Raw genomic sequence first — 18,405 nt, 5'->3', positions numbered from 1 at the left:
CTCCACAGCATCACCCCCTGCCCGGGGTAACCCCCAATAAGCCCCCTTTCCTTATGAAAGCCTCCACAGCATCACCCCCTGCCCGGGGTAACCCCCAATAAGCCCCCTTTCCTTATGGAAGCCTCCACAGCATCACCCCCTGCCCGGGGTAACCCCCAATAAGCCCCCTTTCCTTATGGAAGCCTCCACAGCATCACCCCCTGCCCGGGGTAACCCCCAATAAGCCCCCTTTCCTTATGAAAGCCTCCACAGCATCACCCCCTGCCCGGGGTAACCCCCAATAAGCCCCCTTTCCTTATGAAAGCCTCCACAGCATCACCCCCTGCCCGGGGTAACCCCCAATAAGCCCCCTTTCCTTATGAAAGCCTCCACAGCATCACCCCCTGCCCGGGGTAACCCCCAATAAGCCCCCTTTCCTTATGGAAGCCTCCACAGCATCACCCCCTGCCCGGGGTAACCCCCAATAAGCCCCCTTTCCTTATGGAAGCCTCCACAGCATCACCCCCTGCCCGGGGTAACCCCCAATAAGCCCCCTTTCCTTATGAAAGCCTCCACAGCATCACCCCCTGCCCGGGGTAACCCCCAATAAGCCCCCTTTCCTTATGAAAGCCTCCACAGCATCACCCCCTGCCCGGGGTAACCCCCAATAAGCCCCCTTTCCTTATGAAAGCCTCCACAGCATCACCCCCTGCCCGGGGTAACCCCCAATAAGCCCCCTTTCCTTATGAAAGCCTCCACAGCATCACCCCCTGCCCGGGGTAACCCCCAATAAGACCCCTTTCCTTATGAAAGCCTCCACAGCATCACCCCCTGCCCGGGGTAACCCCCAATAAGCCCCCTTTCCTTATGAAAGCCTCCACAGCATCACCCCCTGCCCGGGGTAACCCCCAATAAGCCCCCTTTCCTTATGAAAGCCTCCACAGCATCACCCCCTGCCCGGGGTAACCCCCAATAAGCCCCCTTTCCTTATGGAAGCCTCCACAGCATCACCCCCTGCCCGGGGTAACCCCCAATAAGCCCCCTTTCCTTATGGAAGCCTCCACAGCATCACCCCCTGCCCGGGGTAACCCCCAATAAGCCCCCTTTCCTTATGAAAGCCTCCACAGCATCACCCCCTGCCCGGGGTAACCCCCAATAAGCCCCCTTTTCCTTATGAAAGCCTCCACAGCATCACCCCCTGCCCGGGGTAACCCCCAATAAGCCCCCTTTCCTTATGAAAGCCTCCACAGCATCACCCCCTGCCCGGGGTAACCCCCAATAAGCCCCCTTTCCTTATGAAAGCCTCCACAGCATCACCCCCTGCCCGGGGTAACCCCCAATAAGCCCCCTTTCCTTATGAAAGCCTCCACAGCATCACCCCCTGCCCGGGGTAACCCCCAATAAGCCCCCTTTCCTTATGAAAGCCTCCACAGCATCACCCCCTGCCCGGGGTAACCCCCAATAAGACCCCTTTCCTTATGAAAGCCTCCACAGCATCACCCCCTGCCCGGGGTAACCCCCAATAAGCCCCCTTTCCTTATGAAAGCCTCCACAGCATCACCCCCTGCCCGGGGTAACCCCCAATAAGCCCCCTTTCCTTATGAAAGCCTCCACAGCATCACCCCCTGCCCGGGGTAACCCCCAATAAGCCCCCTTTCCTTATGGAAGCCTCCACAGCATCACCCCCTGCCCGGGGTAACCCCCAATAAGCCCCCTTTCCTTATGAAAGCCTCCACAGCATCACCCCCCTGCCCGGGGTAACCCCCAATAAGCCCCCTTTCCTTATGAAAGCCTCCACAGCATCACCCCCTGCCCGGGGTAACCCCCAATAAGCCCCCTTTCCTTATGAAAGCCTCCACAGCATCACCCCCTGCCCGGGGTAACCCCCAATAAGCCCCCTTTCCTTATGAAAGCCTCCACAGCATCACCCCCTGCCCGGGGTAACCCCCAATAAGCCCCCTTTCCTTATGAAAGCCTCCACAGCATCACCCCCTGCCCGGGGTAACCCCCAATAAGCCCCCTTTCCTTATGAAAGCCTCCACAGCATCACCCCCTGCCCGGGGTAACCCCCAATAAGCCCCCTTTCCTTATGGAAGCCTCCACAGCATCACCCCCTGCCCGGGGTAACCCCCAATAAGACCCCTTTCCTTATGAAAGCCTCCACAGCATCACCCCCTGCCCGGGGTAACCCCCAATAAGCCCCCTTTCCTTATGAAAGCCTCCACAGCATCACCCCCTGCCCGGGGTAACCCCCAATAAGCCCCCTTTCCTTATGAAAGCCTCCACAGCATCACCCCCTGCCCGGGGTAACCCCCAATAAGCCCCCTTTCCTTATGGAAGCCTCCACAGCATCACCCCCTGCCCGGGGTAACCCCCAATAAGCCCCCTTTCCTTATAGAAGCCTCCACAGCGCGGTGCTGCAGCTTCACTACATTCCCTGTGACATATACACGAGCTACAGCCCCCAACATCCAGCCTGACACCCCAGAGATATACTAAGGAGGCGAAGCGGATATCCTCCACCTCAGGGTCAGGATCCTCCGCTCTGCCCCGCCCCTTCCGGTGACGTCATCCCCCTCAAGAAACTCTAGACGCTCCCGCAGCCGGACGGCTCCAGACGGAATAAACATCGTATTTCTGAGTCCAGGTGAGAACAGAGGGGATTATAATAGAAGCGGGGGAGGGGGTGAGACCCCCATATGGAGGAGCTGCAGCCATCGTAGTGGGGCTAAGACCACAGGAGGGGGGCTGCAGGGGGCGCAAAGCAACAGGAGGGAGGGGTGAGACCACAGGAGGGGGCTGCAGGTGAGGGCGAAGCCATAGGAAGGGGGGCTGCACGGGGGCCGAAGCCACAGGAAGAGGGGCTGCACGGGGGCCTGCATGATTATAGTTGACGCTGCATGTTGGGGGGGCTTGCACTGGGTGACGCTGCATGTTGGGGGGGCTTGCACTGGGTGACGCTGCATGTTGGGGGGGCTTGCACTGGGTGACGCTGCATGTGGGGGGGCTTGCACTAGGCGATGCTGCATGGGGGGGCTTGCACTGGGTGACGCTGCATGTTGGGGGGGCTTGCACTGGGCGATGCTGCATGGGGGGGCTTGCACTGGGCGATGCTGCATGTTGGGGGGGCTTGCACTGGGTGACGCTGGATGTTGGGGGGCTTGCACTGGGCAACGCTGCATGTTGGGGGGGCTTGCACTGGGTGACGCTGCATGTTGGGGGGGCTTGCACTGGGTGACGCTGCATGTGGGGGGGCTTGCACTAGGCGATGCTGCATGGGGGGGCTTGCACTGGGTGACGCTGCATGTTGGGGGGGCTTGCACTGGGTGACGCTGGATGTTGGGGGGCTTGCACTGGGCAATGCTGCTTGTTGGGGGGGGCTTGCACTGGGTGACGCTGCATGTTGGGGGGGCTTGCACTGGGTGACGCTGCATGTTGGTGGGGGCTTGCACTGGGTGACGCTGCATGTTGGGGGGGGGCTTGCACTGGGTGACGCTGCATGTTGGTGGGGGCTTGCACTGGGTGACGCTGCATGTTGGTGGGGGGCTTGCACTGGGTGACGCTGCATGTTGGTGGGGGGGCTTGCACTGGGTGACGCTGCATGTTGGGGGGGCATGCTCTGGGTGACGCTGGATGTTAGGGGGGCTTGCATTGGGGGCTTGCACTCTCCCCTCCATCATTCCGCTCTAATGCACAGATATTAGAATTTTCGCCTCCAAACACATGAAAAATTCTCCAAACCTGACCTGAGCGACTGCTTGTGATGGGGAAAGCTGTTTTCTCATTAAGGCCCTGTGCGCACTTGCCAGTTTTTGCCGCGGATTTCCTGCGGTTTTGCTGCATGCTATGTTAATAACATCTCTGCAGTGAATCACCAGCAAAACCTATGGGAAAAAAAAAATGCTGTGCGCACTATGCGGAATTTGACAGCTGCATGTTTTGCTGTGGGATTCCCGCAGCAAAAACAATTGCATGTCACTTCTTTTCCGCACGTCGCTGCGGCATTTCACTTCATTGACTGCCATGTAATCGTGAAATCCGCAGGGAATAATGCAGGCAGCAAATTCTGTGCGGTTTTCTGCGTTATTCCCTGCGGTATTTCGCGGTTTTGGGACATAATGTTCATCGCTGCCTGCGGTTTGCAGGGAAGTGATGTCATTATGACAGGAAGAGGAAGCGGAGCAGAGAGTAAACACACACACACACACACACACACACCACAGACATACAATACACACACAGATCACACACAGACATAGAATACACATATATCGCACTCACATACAGACATATAGAATACACATACAAATCAAACGGACATGTAGAAAAAAAACACATGGGCTCCGCCGTATTTTTCCGATCCAGCCGAGATAAACACACAGCGGCGGCCCGGTGTTCTCAGGCTTGGGAGTGCGAGGGGCAGGGTTAATGCTACCCCCCCCCTCCCGCAGCCGAGAATAACAACCTGCAGCTGCCCCGGGACTGTTGCATCCATTATGCGGCAGTACCGGAGTGTCCCCGGCTCTTCCAGATTGCCGTGATGCGGTGGCAATCCAGGTAATAACGAGTTAATGGCAGCGCATCTCCGCCACCAAGTCCAGGCTTGATCAAGGCAGCGTCTATGAGACAGCTGACATGATCAACCCGTAAGTAAAGTGAATAAGCACACACACACCGAAAAATCCTTTATTTTAAATAAAACACAAAAAGACCCTGTTTCACCACTTTTTATTAACCCCTCCCAAACACACAGCTCCGACGTAATCCAGGAGGTCCAACGATGCTTGCATCCAGCCGCGACTGACACTGTACAGAATGCAGCCTCGTAACGAGCCTTCAGAGAGGTAACCACAGGTTATTTCCCAGGGCCGGTAATGTGAACTCACTACCGACCGTGAGAACTGCAGAGTGTCGATTGCCCTGCCCTCTGTCTGCCCTGCCCTCTGTCTGCCCTGCCCTCTGTCTGCCCTGCCCTCTGTCTGCCCTGCCCTCTGTCTGCCCTGCCCTCTGTCTGCCCTGCCCTCTGTCTGCCCTGCCCTCTGTTTACTAATATCTCAGAAGGAAATTACTTTTTTTTTTTCTTTTTTTTCAATGTGCTTTATTGAATTGAATTCATTAAAACACTTGTACTAACCCGCATGCGGCAAAACCGCAACAATACCGCGGTAAAACCGCAGAAAACCGCATGCGGTTTTCGGGTGCGGTTTGCCTCGGTTTTTTATCGCGGGTGCGGTAATCTTTCAGACCCTGCAGAATTTTCTTAAGAACATTCCGTTTTCCAGTGCGCACAGGGCCTAAGGCAGTGCTGGAGCGGATTATTGTCTGCGCTGGAGCGCATTATTGCCTGTGCTGGGGCGGATTTTTGCCTGCGCCGAGCAATGCTTTACATGACCTTTCCCCGGCCCCTGTATTATACTCGCCCTCCAGTCACAAGCGCTCAGAGGAAATCTTCGAGATCTAGAACCCGGCTCAGAGCTGCACTGAGTTGTGATTTCTGTCGCTCTCATCCCTCTCCAAATCCCACTGCAGGCATCACCCCCCCCCAGCATTGTACCCCCCCACAAATCCTCCTAGCATCGTACATCCCTCCAAATCCCACTGCAACCATCTCCCCTCATCCACCCAAATGCTACCGCAGGAATCCTCTACAGCATCGTATATCCCAACCAATCCACCCAGCATCGTACACCCCGTAAAACTGCCACCACAGGCGTCCCCCACAGCATTGCATCGTCCTTGATTTTTACCCCCATCCACCAGAGGCACCCCCACAGCATCTTACACCCTCAACCCTATATCCCACCACAAACAAACCCCTAACGTCGTACACCACCCAAATCCCATCGCAGGCATGCCACCAGCATCATACACTGCCAAAATTACACCGCAGACATCCCCCCCAATGTCGTACACCGCCCAAATCCCACCACAGGCTCCCCTCCCTGCGTCGTACACCACCCTAATTCCACCGCAGGTATCTCCCCAGCATCGTACACCGTCCTAATCCCACCGCAGGCATCCTCCTAGCGTTGTACACTGCCATAATACCACCGCAGGCATCCTCCCGGCGTCGTACACTGCCCAAATCCCACCGCAGATATTCCCCCGGCGTCGTACACTGCCCAACTCCCACCACAGGCATCCCCCCGGCGTCGTACACCGCCCAAATCCCACCGAAGATATCCTCCCGGCGTCGTATACCGCCCAAATTCCACCAGAGGCATCCCCCCAGCGTCGTACACCGCCCAAATCCCACCTCAGATATCCTCCCGGCGTCGTACACCGCCCAAATCTCACCGCAGGCATCCCCCCCAGCGTTGTGCACTGCCCAAATCCCACCGCAGGCATGCCTCTTAAGCTTCATACCCCCAAAAAAACCCAAGCACTGTACCCCCCAAGCGTCGTACCCCCAAAAACCCTGAAAGCATTGGACCCCAAGCATCATACCTATATCCCAAGCATCGTACCCCCGAAAAAAACCCATGCATTTTATACAAAGCGTCGTACCCTCCCAGAGCGTCGTACCCTCCCCAAGTGTTGTACCCCACACAAACCCTCCCCAAGCGTCATACACCCCAAAACCTCCCCAAGCGTCGTACCTCGCCCCCCCCCTAAGTTCCACCACAGGCAATCCCCCCGCATTTTACACTACTACAAGCATCCTCCCCCATTATCATACACCCACCCCCCCAATTCCCCAGCATTGTACATTGTAGCACCGCACTAGGCCCCCCCGTGGAGCCCCAACGGCATCGCATCAGGCCCCCCCCACCAAAGGAGACCCCCATTGGCATCGCATCAGGCCCCCCCCACCAGAGGAGCCCCCAGCGGAATGGAATTCTACCAATCGTTGCCTTTAGGCCCTTGAGGTCTGCTCTTCTAACGTCAAACCTTGAAGTCTGTGTCTTTTTAGGTGTTCCCCTCTTGCAACCCAAAATTCAAGGATAGCACGATCGCTGAGCCTCAGTGTCCCCGATACCCTTAGTCCCTTAACCATATCCTCATTGTTAGGACGAGGTCCATGATGGCCGGTCCCCTTGTATTTTCTTCTACCAGCTGAGTGGTGAAGTCTGCAAGGAGGATAAAAATTGGGTGGAGCCTTTCCTTTTACCTGTGAGGGTTTCCCACTGAATGTCTGGGGAGGTGAAATCTCCCATGATCACTATTTCATGTTTTTTTTTGGGAATGTGGCCATTCGATGTGAAATAATCTCCTCCGTCCCCTCTGTGTGACCCGGTGGTGTTTAATAAACGCCTATTATGACGTCCTTCCCGTTTTTTACTCCATAAATTCTCACTCAAATATCTTCTAATAGATTCTCACTCTCTGAAGCTTTAATTTCTGTAGAGAGCTGTCGTTCTGACATACAATGCCGATCCTCCTCCTCCTCCTTCTCCTCTTTTGTTCTATTCTTTGTGAATAAGTTGTCTTCTTCCATCTGTTTGTTCCCATCGTGCGGGTCCCTCCACCAGGTCCCTGTGACGCTGATGACGCCATCATTCTTCTCCTGTATTACTAGCTCTAGTTCTCCTTATTTCCCAGGCTTTGAGCTCTGTTGGTCCATTTTCTTAGATTCCTTCTGAGTCTCCTGTCCTCTTTACCATATCTCGTATTCTTGCTTAGGCCTTCATTTGTATGTTCCCACCATGCCCGTCCCTCCACCAGGTCTCAGTGACGCTGATGACTTCATCATTCTTCTGTATTACTAGCTCTAGTTCTCCTTGTGTCCCAGACTATGCTCTGTTGCTTCCTTTTCTTAGATTCCTTCTGAGTCTCCTGTCCTCTGTCCTCTTTACCACATTTCGTACCATTGAGTAATATAGTGTGGGCATACTGCCATGGGGGGGATGTGTGTGTGCGCACCTCTTTTCTAAATGAGCTTCACATTGCATTCATAATCACGGGAAACTTAAGCCTGCTTTACATGTTACGATTCTGCATACAATATCGTATGCGATCGTAACCGCCCCCATCGTATGTGCGGCACGTTCAATTTTGTCACACACTGCGATGTGTGCTACCCCGGGTACGATGAACAAGCTGACGTTCAATTAATGAGGAATGAACGACGTGCATCCGATGAACGTTTTACCGTTCATTCGCAATCGCACGTAGCTGTTACACAGTGCAATGTACCTTACAATGCCAGATGTGCGTCACTTACGGCGTGACCCCGCCGACACATCGTAAGATATATTGTAGCGTGTAAAGCGGGCTTTAGACTGTTGCTGGAAGGTCAGCTCCTGTAGAGAATGGATCATCATAGAAATATGACCACAGCCCCATTCATTGTGTGTCCAATACAACAGGAACCCATTATTTACAAGCACCATATAGAAGACCGTATGGATGCCAGTGTTCTATTCCAAAATGGACAGCACCGTTATACAGGTATCTACAGAGGGGTGATAAGTGACTGAGTAGTGAGCTTCTGACCACTCGGACCAGCACCGATCAGAATGGGGAACTATTATCCCCGGTATAGAAGCAGCAGGGCGGCCGCCACTGCTCTGTTCAGTCTGTACGAGGAGGCTGGAAAAAGCCGAGTGCAGCGCGGAGATGGTGAATAATGGACGCCGGTCTTGGGTGCCCTGCACCTTCACCCCAACCAGGGAACTGATCCCCCTCTGCCAATCCATGCCGGTCCCACTGACCAATAACTTGTTGTTACTAGAAATCCCCTTTAAATGAAGAGACGCACAAATCCTAATAACTTTCCTTTATATTTTACCCTGAGCCAAAAAAACAAATCTACACGAGCATTGAGCAGTGATGACGCCGCGTCTGCGTGTTCTTATGTCCCCGTGACCAGAAGACGTTTATGTCCTGTGTTACTGACGATAAGAGTCGTCCTGATCAGAGCGAAGCCGCAGAAATCTGATCTTATGTCCTCCCTCCACACTAATAAGTGACCATCATAAAGGATCTGACAAGCCGAATCCCCCAATGTCACCTGTACGAATGATGATTCCCCCTGTCCTCTCCAGCTCCATCATAAAGACCCGGCACAACCGCAGCCGAGATCATCCAGAGAGCGACCAACAAGCATGGACGAGGACAAGAAGGAGACGACAAGAAGAATAACCGACCTCGCCCTACACATCATCTCCCTGCTGAGCGGAGAGGTAAACTCCTCTATATTCTATATTATCTGCTGAGTGGAGGGTAAACTCCTGTATATTCTATATTATCTGCTGAGTGGAGGGGTAAACTCCTGTATATTCTATATTATCTGCTGAGTGGAGGGTAAACTCCTGTATATTCTATATTATCTGCTGAGTGGAGGGGTAAACTCCTGTATATTCTATATTATCTGCTGAGTGGAGAGGTAAACTCCTGTATATTCTATATTATCTGCTGAGTGGAGAGGTAAACTCCTGTATATTCTATATTATCTGCTGAGCGGAGAGGTAAACTCCTGTATATTCTATATTATCTGCTGAGCGGAGAGGTAAACTCCTGTATATTCTTTATTATCTGCTGAGTGGAGGGTAAACTCCTGTATATTCTATATTATCTGCTGAGTGGAGAGGTAAACTCCTGTATATTCTATATTATCTGCTGAGTGGAGAGGTAAACTCCTGTATATTCTATATTATCTGCTGAGTGGAGAGGTAAACTGTATATTCTATATTATCTGCTGAGTGGAGGGTAAACTCCTGTATATTCCATATTATCTGCTGAGCGGAGGGGTAAACTCCTGTATATTCTATATTATCTGCTGAGTGGAGGGGTAAACTCCTGTATATTCTATATTATCTGCTGAGTGGAGAGGTAAACTCCTGTATATTCTATATTATCTGCTGAGTGGAGGGGTAAACTCCTGTATATTCTATATTATCTGCTGAGTGGAGAGGTAAACTCCTGTATATTCTATATTATCTGCTGAGTGGAGAGGTAAACTCCTGTATATTCTATATTATCTGCTGAGTGGAGAGGTAAATTCCTGTATATTCTATATTATCTGCTGAGCGGAGGGTAAACTCCTGTATATTCTATACTATCTGCTGAGTGGAGGGGTAAACTCCTGTATATTCTATACTATCTGCTGAGTGGAGGGGTAAACTCCTGTATATTCTATATTATCTGCTGAGTGGAGGGGTAAACTCCTGTATATTCTATATTATCTGCTGAGTGGAGGGGTAAACTCCTGTATATTCTATATTATCTGCTGAGTGGAGGGTAAACTCCTGTATATTCTATATTATCTGCTGAGTGGAGGTTAAACTCCTGTATATTCTATACTATCTGCTGAGTGGAGGGGTAAACTCCTGTATATTCTATATTATCTGCTGAGTGGAGGGTAAACTCCTGTATATTCTATATTACCTGCTGAGTGGAGAGGTAAACTCCTGTATATTCTATACTATCTGCTGAGTGGAGGGGTAAACTCCTGTATATTCTATATTATCTGCTGAGTGGAGAGGTAAACTCCTGTATATTCTATATTATCTGCTGAGTGGAGGGGTAAACTCCTGTATATTCTATACTATCTGCTGAGTGGAGGGGTAAACTCCTGTATATTCTATATTATCTGCTGAGTGGAGGGTAAACTCCTGTATATTCTATATTATCTGCTGAGTGGAGAGGTAAACTGTAACATTATATCCCCCCAGCCTGTATCATATTGCACTCAGGCTTCAGCAGTAGCTATTGTCCTTGATTTGGTGGGGGTTGCATATATATTGTTCTCCTCTGCAGGAGGCTTCCCTAGTACACAATCTCTGGAGACTGTGTCTAGGATCTTCTTTCTAACTAGTAACTACAAGTAGCAAATGTTAAGGGGGTGGATCTAAGGAGAGGTGGGAGATTCAGCCACATGTTTTTAGTTTAGTTATGCTTTGTTGGGTGAAGGGCGAGGACCTGTGCTGAGGCCAGCTCCTTTTTACCCGTACATGGACAATTGGACATTGAGGATCAGCTGCCACGCTGCTGGATTTAGGGAACTCATCTGAGGACTGTTGTATTCTCCTTGGCGTCGGATTGCCCCAGATCTGTTTCCTTTGTGTGGCCTCTAAAGAACCATTTAGATATTGGATGTTTTATGCTCCCTGCCTCATTAAATCTTCTTGGATTGTTCATCGGTCTGGTGTCCCTTACTGCTCTGTCGCATACCCCGTCACAAACTGGTGGCAGCAGTTGGATCAGAGCAAAAGAAATGGAGGACAATGGACCATCAACGTCTGAAACCAGAACCTCAGGATACAGGAACTGGACTGGTGAGCCTACAAACAAAGGCCCGTGAATTAGGAGTCGGCTACAAAGTACACTCCAAGGAGCAACTAATTGAGGTATTGGAAAACGCTTGCCTGCAAGATTGCACCGAGAAACAATTTCCACAGCAAGGGGAGGAAAGACGGGAGCTGGAGGTAAATACCCAAAAGAGTCAATGGGTTGTGTGGTATGAGGAGGAGATGGCACTGCTTGGAGATGAGGTCACCACTGAATATAAGATGGATGCCATTCACAGAGCTCAAGAGAGGGCATTGCTGGAGAGGAGGTTTGCTGTGGAAGCAGCTAGAGGCTCCAGACAAAACTGTAACCACAGCACCCACTATGAGGGAATTCTCCAGAGTGTCCCGCAAGGACTTTAAGCCATTTAATGAAGCTGCTGGTGACATTGAGGGCTTCTTCCAGGACTTTGAACATCAGTTCCGATTAATGGAAGTCCCAGAAAGAGAGCGAGTCAGACACCTGGTGGGCCTCTTGGAGGGTGGAGCTGCCGATGCCTATAGAACTATGGACCCTCAGTGGAATTGTGAGTATGGGGAGATAAAACAGACCATTCTGGAACATTATGCCGTGACCCCAGATACTTATAGGACTCAGTTCCGTACGTTAGCCTGTGATGGAGAAGTGTCTTTCAAGATGTATGCCCACAGACTGAAACAATTATGCCATCACTGGCTGGAAGGAGAGGGGGCCTTAACTTGGGAGACCTTCCTCCCAGGTCATCCTGAAAGAGCAGTTCTATGCCAGGTGCCCTACTGAAATCAGGGAATGGGTGCGTGAGAGAAAACTGTCAACTGTGGAACAAGCTGCCGCTCTAGCTGATGAGCTTCTCACCATCAAGCCTCAATGGAAAAGGCTACTAGTCAGTGAGAAAAAAAACTACCAGCTCCCCAACACCAGTGGTCCCTTGTCCTTTGGCCTCCAATGTTCACCGTCCCACTAGACTACCAACACATGGCGGACCCCGTGTGAATGTGCCTCCTATTACTCCTGCCTCCTCTTTGGGAGTACGACGTGGAGAAAGAATCATAGAACGCAGATGTTATGGATGTGGGCAGCCTGGTCATCTGCAAGCTCACTGTCCAGGTGTTTGGAGGCAAAACAGTTACAGACCCCCTTTGCCTATCCATTATCTACAGCAGGGTTCCCCAACTCCAGTCCTCAAGGGCCGCCAACAGTGCATGTTTTCAGGATTTCCTTAGCATTGCATGGGTGTTGGAATCATCAACTGTGCAGGTGATTAAATTATCACGTGCAATACTAAGGAAATCCTGAAAACATGCACTGTTGGCGGCCCTTGAGGACTGGAATTGGGGACCCATGATCTACAGACACCCTCAACAGGAGAAGAGCTGGATTCACTCCCTGATGATTTGCCAAGTGACTCTCATATTTTGACTTCCCTACCAAGAGTCTATGGGGTGCGAGACACAGCCGCCCCTTCTGATCTTCAGCATAAACATCTACAGGAGGTCGTGCTAAATGGCCAAAGAGTTGTTGGCTTTCGTGACACTGGGGCTTTTCTCACCATAGCAGATCCCCGAGTAATTCAACCAGAAGCAATGCAAAAGGGACCAGGAATTGCCATTGAATTGGCTGGAGGTACTCAAAGATACATTCCAAGAGTGAGTGTGACCCTGGATTATGGCCCTGTGCCCACGGGAGCTTGCTTCTGCGGATTTTGCTGCGGAAAACCTGCGGCTTTATCTGGATTTTCCAGATAAATCCGCAGGTTTTAGCATGTACAGACACTCCCCATGGTATCCTATGGGACGTGGAGTGTCTGTGTCCACGTTGCGGAATGTGCGAGTGCGGAATATGTTGCGGATTTCCCGCAGCCACACATAACTGCATGTCAATTTATTCCTGCGGATTTACCTGCGGATGGTCCCATACTTACCTGCTTTGATAGAAGACACCCGGTCACTTTCCCTCGGTACACAGGAGTCTGGAGCACGGTGGATCCATAAGCAGGAAGAAGGAGGTGGGCGGGGCCTGCACGAGCTTCGGTCATGTGACAGCCAGAGCTAGTTCAGGCCCACCCACCTTCTCCTGCACAGTGTAGAGACGCTGACAGACGCCGGTGAGAAGTGCTGCGTGATGGAGGTAAGTATGAACTCCCCCGATCACTGCAGCACTTGTTCTGGACACACATAGCCTATGGCTTTGGGGCAAAACAATGCATGATTGGTGTGATGAACGGCCTTTCTGCAGACATTCTTCTAGGGAATGATGTGGGGAATCTTCAATGCCACTTTGTCGGTGCGATAACCAGAAGTCAAGCCAAGAGAGCAGCAGATGTGGACGTGTTCAACCCATCAATGGAAATGAGACCACCCGAACTACCGTCACAGCCGGTGAGTGATTCTTCTTGTGGGTCTCATATGAATGTCACTTGGGATAAAGTTCAGTTTAGACAAGAGGTAGAGACTGACCCCATCCTGGCTAGCTTAAAGCTCGGGCTGAAGTAGGGCAGTTAGGAGAAAATGGGGAAAAAATTATCAGAGAAAATGGACTTCTATATCTGGTTACCAACGCTGACTCCTTAGATAAGCCCTGGACTTATAGCAAACAGCTGATTGTTACTCAGAAATTCAGAATTTCCCTATTACACCTTGCTCATGACATTCCTACTGCTGGCCATCAAGGGAAAACCCGCACCGAGAGACGATTGACTCAAATTTTCTATTGTCCTGGAATTTCTCAAGCAGTGGAACCACTCCCTATCATAGAAGAACCCTTTCAAAGAGTAGCTGTCGATGTAATTGGACCTCTGGCTAAACCAAGTAAATCTGGAAAGCAGTACATTCTCAATGTTGTGGACTACGCAACCCGATATCCAGAAGCCGTAGACTTGTCAAGTATTTCTGTAGCCAAGGTGGCCGAGGCCCTTGTTACCATTTTCACCCGAGTAGGATTCCCAAGTGAGATCTTATCGGACCAAGGCTCCCAGTTCATGTCAGAGTTGGTGCAGTGTCTGTGGGGCACCTGTGGAGTACGAGCAATTCGAGCTAGAGCATACCATCCTCAAACCAATGGACTTTGTGAACGGTTTAATCAAACACGGAAAAATATGCTAACGGCCTTCACTGACAGGGATTCAGACTGGGAGAAGTACCTACCCCATCTCCTGTTCGCCTATCGGGAAGTTCCCCAGGAGTCCACTGGGTTTTCCCCCTTTGAACTACTCTATGGAAGAAAGGTCAGTCAGAGGACCCTTAACCCTTAACTCTGCTAAAGGAATATTGGAAGGGGCAAGTTGAAGATACAGGAACCCCTGTTGTTCCATATGTCCTCAAGCTTCGGGAAACCCTGGCTCAACTTGCTAGTTTGGCTCAGGATCATGTGCGGATGGCTCAAACCAGACAGAAGACATGGTATGACCGCAAAGCACGCTATCGAGAATTTGTAGAGGGACAACAAGTCTTAATGATTGTTCCTCATCGGCAAAACAGAAAACTAAACGACGCCAATTACCTTCTTGCTCTAGATGATCAGGGTCTAAGACAAAGGACTGTCCATGTGAATATGATTAAGGAGTACCATGATCGGACATTACCTATGATGGCAAGCTGTCGGCTGGCATCAGAAGATGGTCAGGAGGATGAGGACCCATTACCTGATCTTGTTGAAGCAGCCAGAGCCCCATCCACTGTGGAACAGGTTCCTCTGAGAGATCACTTAGATTCCTTACAGAAAAAACAAATGCTGGGAGTGCTCCATCAGAGACAGGCTGCTTTCTCATCCCGACCAGGTCGAACCACAGTGACCCAACATCATGTGGACACTCAGGGCATTCGTCCCATACAGCAGGATCCCTACCGGGTACCAGAATCAGTTAGAAGCACCATGCAGCATGACCTGGAGGAGATGTTACAGCTTGGGGTGATTCAGGCCTCCCATAGTCCTTGGGCCTCTCCTGTTGTGTTAGTACCCAAGAAAGATGGGAGTACTCGATTTTGTTGAAGAGGGTATCCCCATCTGTATGGAATGTTTTTATCTATCTTTAAGCGCAGCTAAAAGTGGTTTCCGTGCATTGTGTAGTTGTACGGTTCTGCATGCCAGATCTGGAAGCACAGCCTGAGGAGTCCCTTGATATGAACCTGCTCCCTTATCTCTGCAGTGCCTCCGTATGGATTCTTTTTCTTTGTAGAAGTAGACCCTACATGTAACATCACAAGGGAAAACAACCAGCTCACCCGACTGGAGTTCCAATGAAAGTCTGGTCGGTGCACGGACATCAGCAGAGCCCACTGAAGCATAGGATATAGTAGAAAAATTCCAGCATCCAGAATCCAGAGTGAATATAAAACAATTTCTCCGAAACCCTCCAAAACGCGTACCTGTTTGATATGCCACTTGGTTTTATATTTCATGGAATGACCTTTAAAGCAATTGGAATAAAGAATTTGTTTTATATTCACTCTGGATGCTGGAATTTTTCTACTATATCCTACATGTAACATGTCTTAAGGCCAAGTCTCACTAAGCAACATCGCTAGCAACATCGCTGCTGAAGCACGCCTTTGTGACGTAGCAGCGATGTTGCTAGTGATGTCGCTGTGTGTGACATCCAGCAACAACCTGGCCCCTGCTGTGAGGTCGTTGGTTGTTGCTGAATGTCCTGGGCCATTTTTTGGTCGTCGCTCTCCCGCCGTGAAGCACACATCGCTGTGTGTGACAGCGACAGAGCAACAACTAAATGTGCAGGCAGCAGGAGCCGGCTTCTGCGGACGCTGGTAACCAATGTAAATATGAGGTAACCAAGAAGCCCTTTCCTTGGTTACCCGATATTTACCTTCGTTACCAGCGTCCGCCGCTCTCACGCTGTCAGTGCCGGCTGCCTGCACACATAGCCAGACTACACATCGGGTAATTAACCCGATGTGTACTGTGGCTAGGTGTGCAGGGAGCCAGCGCTAAGCGGTGTGCGCTGGTAACCAAGGTAAATATCGGGTTGGTGACCCGATATATACCTTAGTTACCAATCGCAGCATCGCTTCCACGCGTGCTGCTGGCTGGGGGCTGGTCACTGGTTGCTGGTGAGATCTGCCTGTGTGACAGCTCACCAGCAACCCGTGTAGCGACGCTCCAGCGATCCCTGCCAGGTCAGTTGCTGGTGGGATCGCTGGAGCGTCGCTTAGTGTGACGGTACCTTTAGGCAGGAAGGGTCAGACTGTTTGGGATCCAGAGCCCTGTGCATACGATCCAATTAGACCTGATGTTCAGGATCACGCGAAAGAAGGTCATTAAAATACTTTGGTGCCCAGGACTCCAGCTGTGCTGTTTCCATTGACTCATTAAGGCCAATGATGCTCATTGTTGCATTAGTGTCGATTTACAATGTCTTTTAAATGGGTCATAATATCCTGTATTTGTATGGTATGCTCTGACATATGGGATTCCATATGGGAAAACAGCGGTTCCTGTGTGTCGTCCATATCTGCCATTTGATGACCCACTTGTTTGATTTCTGCATGCAGACTAGACATGTCTTGTTTCTGGGATGTTTTCAATTTCCCAAGTAGTGTTTATTTCTTGTCTGGTCGGGATTGCTCTAGTATGTGCCTTCCATTCCCACACCTCGTCCCCACCGCACCTCTGTGTCTGGTCAGGCTGTGGGTGTTTGTTCCCTTCTCTCATGCGGCTCCGGGTCAGAGCACCTGAGCTGGGGCTCTGCTGTTCCTTGCTTGGTTGGCTGGACATTGTGCTCTCTGGGGGAAGCAGGCCCGCTCCCCGGGGCCACAGTCTCTCTGCGTGGAGGGGACAGACTAGGGCCTTGATGTGTCCTGGCAGGGGAGTGCTGTGAGGTCTGTGAGGGGCTAACTCGGATCTCTCTGCTGCCTACAGCTCAGGGGCCCTGTGAGTCTGTGGTTAGATAGTCATCTGACCTACCTAGGAGTGCAGCTGCTCCTTGTATGGATGGGCTGCTGCTGCCCCTGTGTTCCCGTGAGTGACATTTTTGAAGGCGAACTGCTGCTCGGCGGCACCACTGCAGAGCCAAAGAAAAGGGCTAGGTCCGCTCCCTCACCCTCCGAGGTCGCTGCTTCTTATGGACCGTCGCTTCACTATGGGAACAGAAGTTCCCAGAAGATTTCTGGTGAGTGTTCTGTTGCGGGAATGCATGAGCTCTGTCTTCCTGCGTCTTATTCTGCCATAAGGTAGCCCCGCCCCTACTTAGGGCCCTTTTGCCAGGAGAAGACAGGGCCCCAGGTATCCAGCTCAGTGACAGGTGCGGAACCTGTATAGGGTCGGTGAGGGCCGTGAGGGTCAGCTGCAGATTGTTGTCAGAGGTCATCACTTCCCCCTTTCCCTAGCAATAAGGCATTCCTTCCTGTGTGTTGTCCTATAGGGCTGCTATGGCCTCTCTCCCTATACGTGACATTGTGTAAACATGGAGGTGTGAAGATCTCTATTGATTTTACTTCATATAGGTGTGACCGTGTCTCCGGTAGGTGTGACAATGGCCTCCACACACTGGAGACAGGCAGGTGTGACAATGGCCTCCACACACTGGAGACAGGCAGGTGTGACAATGGCCTCCACACACTGGAGACAGGCAGGTGTGACAATGGCCTCCACACACTGGAGACAGGCAGGTGTGACAATGGCCTCCACGCACTGGAGACAGGCAGGTGTGACAATGGCCTCCACACACTGGAGACAGGCAGGTGTGGCAATGGCCTCCACACACTGGAGACAGGCAGGTGTGACAATGGCCTCCACACACTGGAGACAGGCAGGTGTGACAGTGGCCTCCACACACTGGAGACAGGCAGGTGTGACAATGGCCTCCACACACTGGAGACAGGCAGGTGTGACAATGGCCTCCACACACTGGAGACAGGCAGGTGTGACAATGGCCTCCACACACTGGAGACAGGCAGGTGTGACAATGGCCTCCACACACTGGAGACAGGCAGGTGTGACAATGGCCTCCACACACTGGAGACAGGCAGGTGTGACAATGGCCTCCACACACTGGAGACAGGCAGGTGTGACAATGGCCTCCACACACTGGAGACAGGCAGGTGTGACAATGGCCTCCACACACTGGAGACAGGCAGGTGTGACAATGGCCTCCACACACTGGAGACAGGCAGGTGTGACAATGGCCTCCACACACTGGAGACAGGCAGGTGTGGCAATGGCCTCCACACACTGGAGACAGGCAGGTGTGACAATGGCCTCCAC

General features: G+C 51.6%; 1 protein-coding gene across 1 annotated transcript in view; it reads left to right on the top strand.

Moving 5' to 3' along the window:
* Positions 1-18,405, top strand: part of LOC142297467 (uncharacterized) — a 231,552-nt gene that overhangs the window by 188,025 nt on the left and 25,122 nt on the right. The window contains exon 8 of the mRNA XM_075341693.1: positions 16,068-16,083. Coding sequence (XP_075197808.1) covers positions 16,068-16,083 — 16 coding nt within the window. The remainder of the gene's footprint in view (positions 1-16,067; positions 16,084-18,405) is intronic.

The sequence above is a fragment of the Anomaloglossus baeobatrachus genome, chromosome 3 (assembly GCF_048569485.1).
Source record: "Anomaloglossus baeobatrachus isolate aAnoBae1 chromosome 3, aAnoBae1.hap1, whole genome shotgun sequence".
In the NCBI taxonomy this organism is placed as follows: Eukaryota; Metazoa; Chordata; class Amphibia; order Anura; family Aromobatidae; genus Anomaloglossus; species Anomaloglossus baeobatrachus.
Note: the sequence above shows the minus strand (reverse complement) of the source record. Positions and strands in the feature narration are given on the sequence as shown.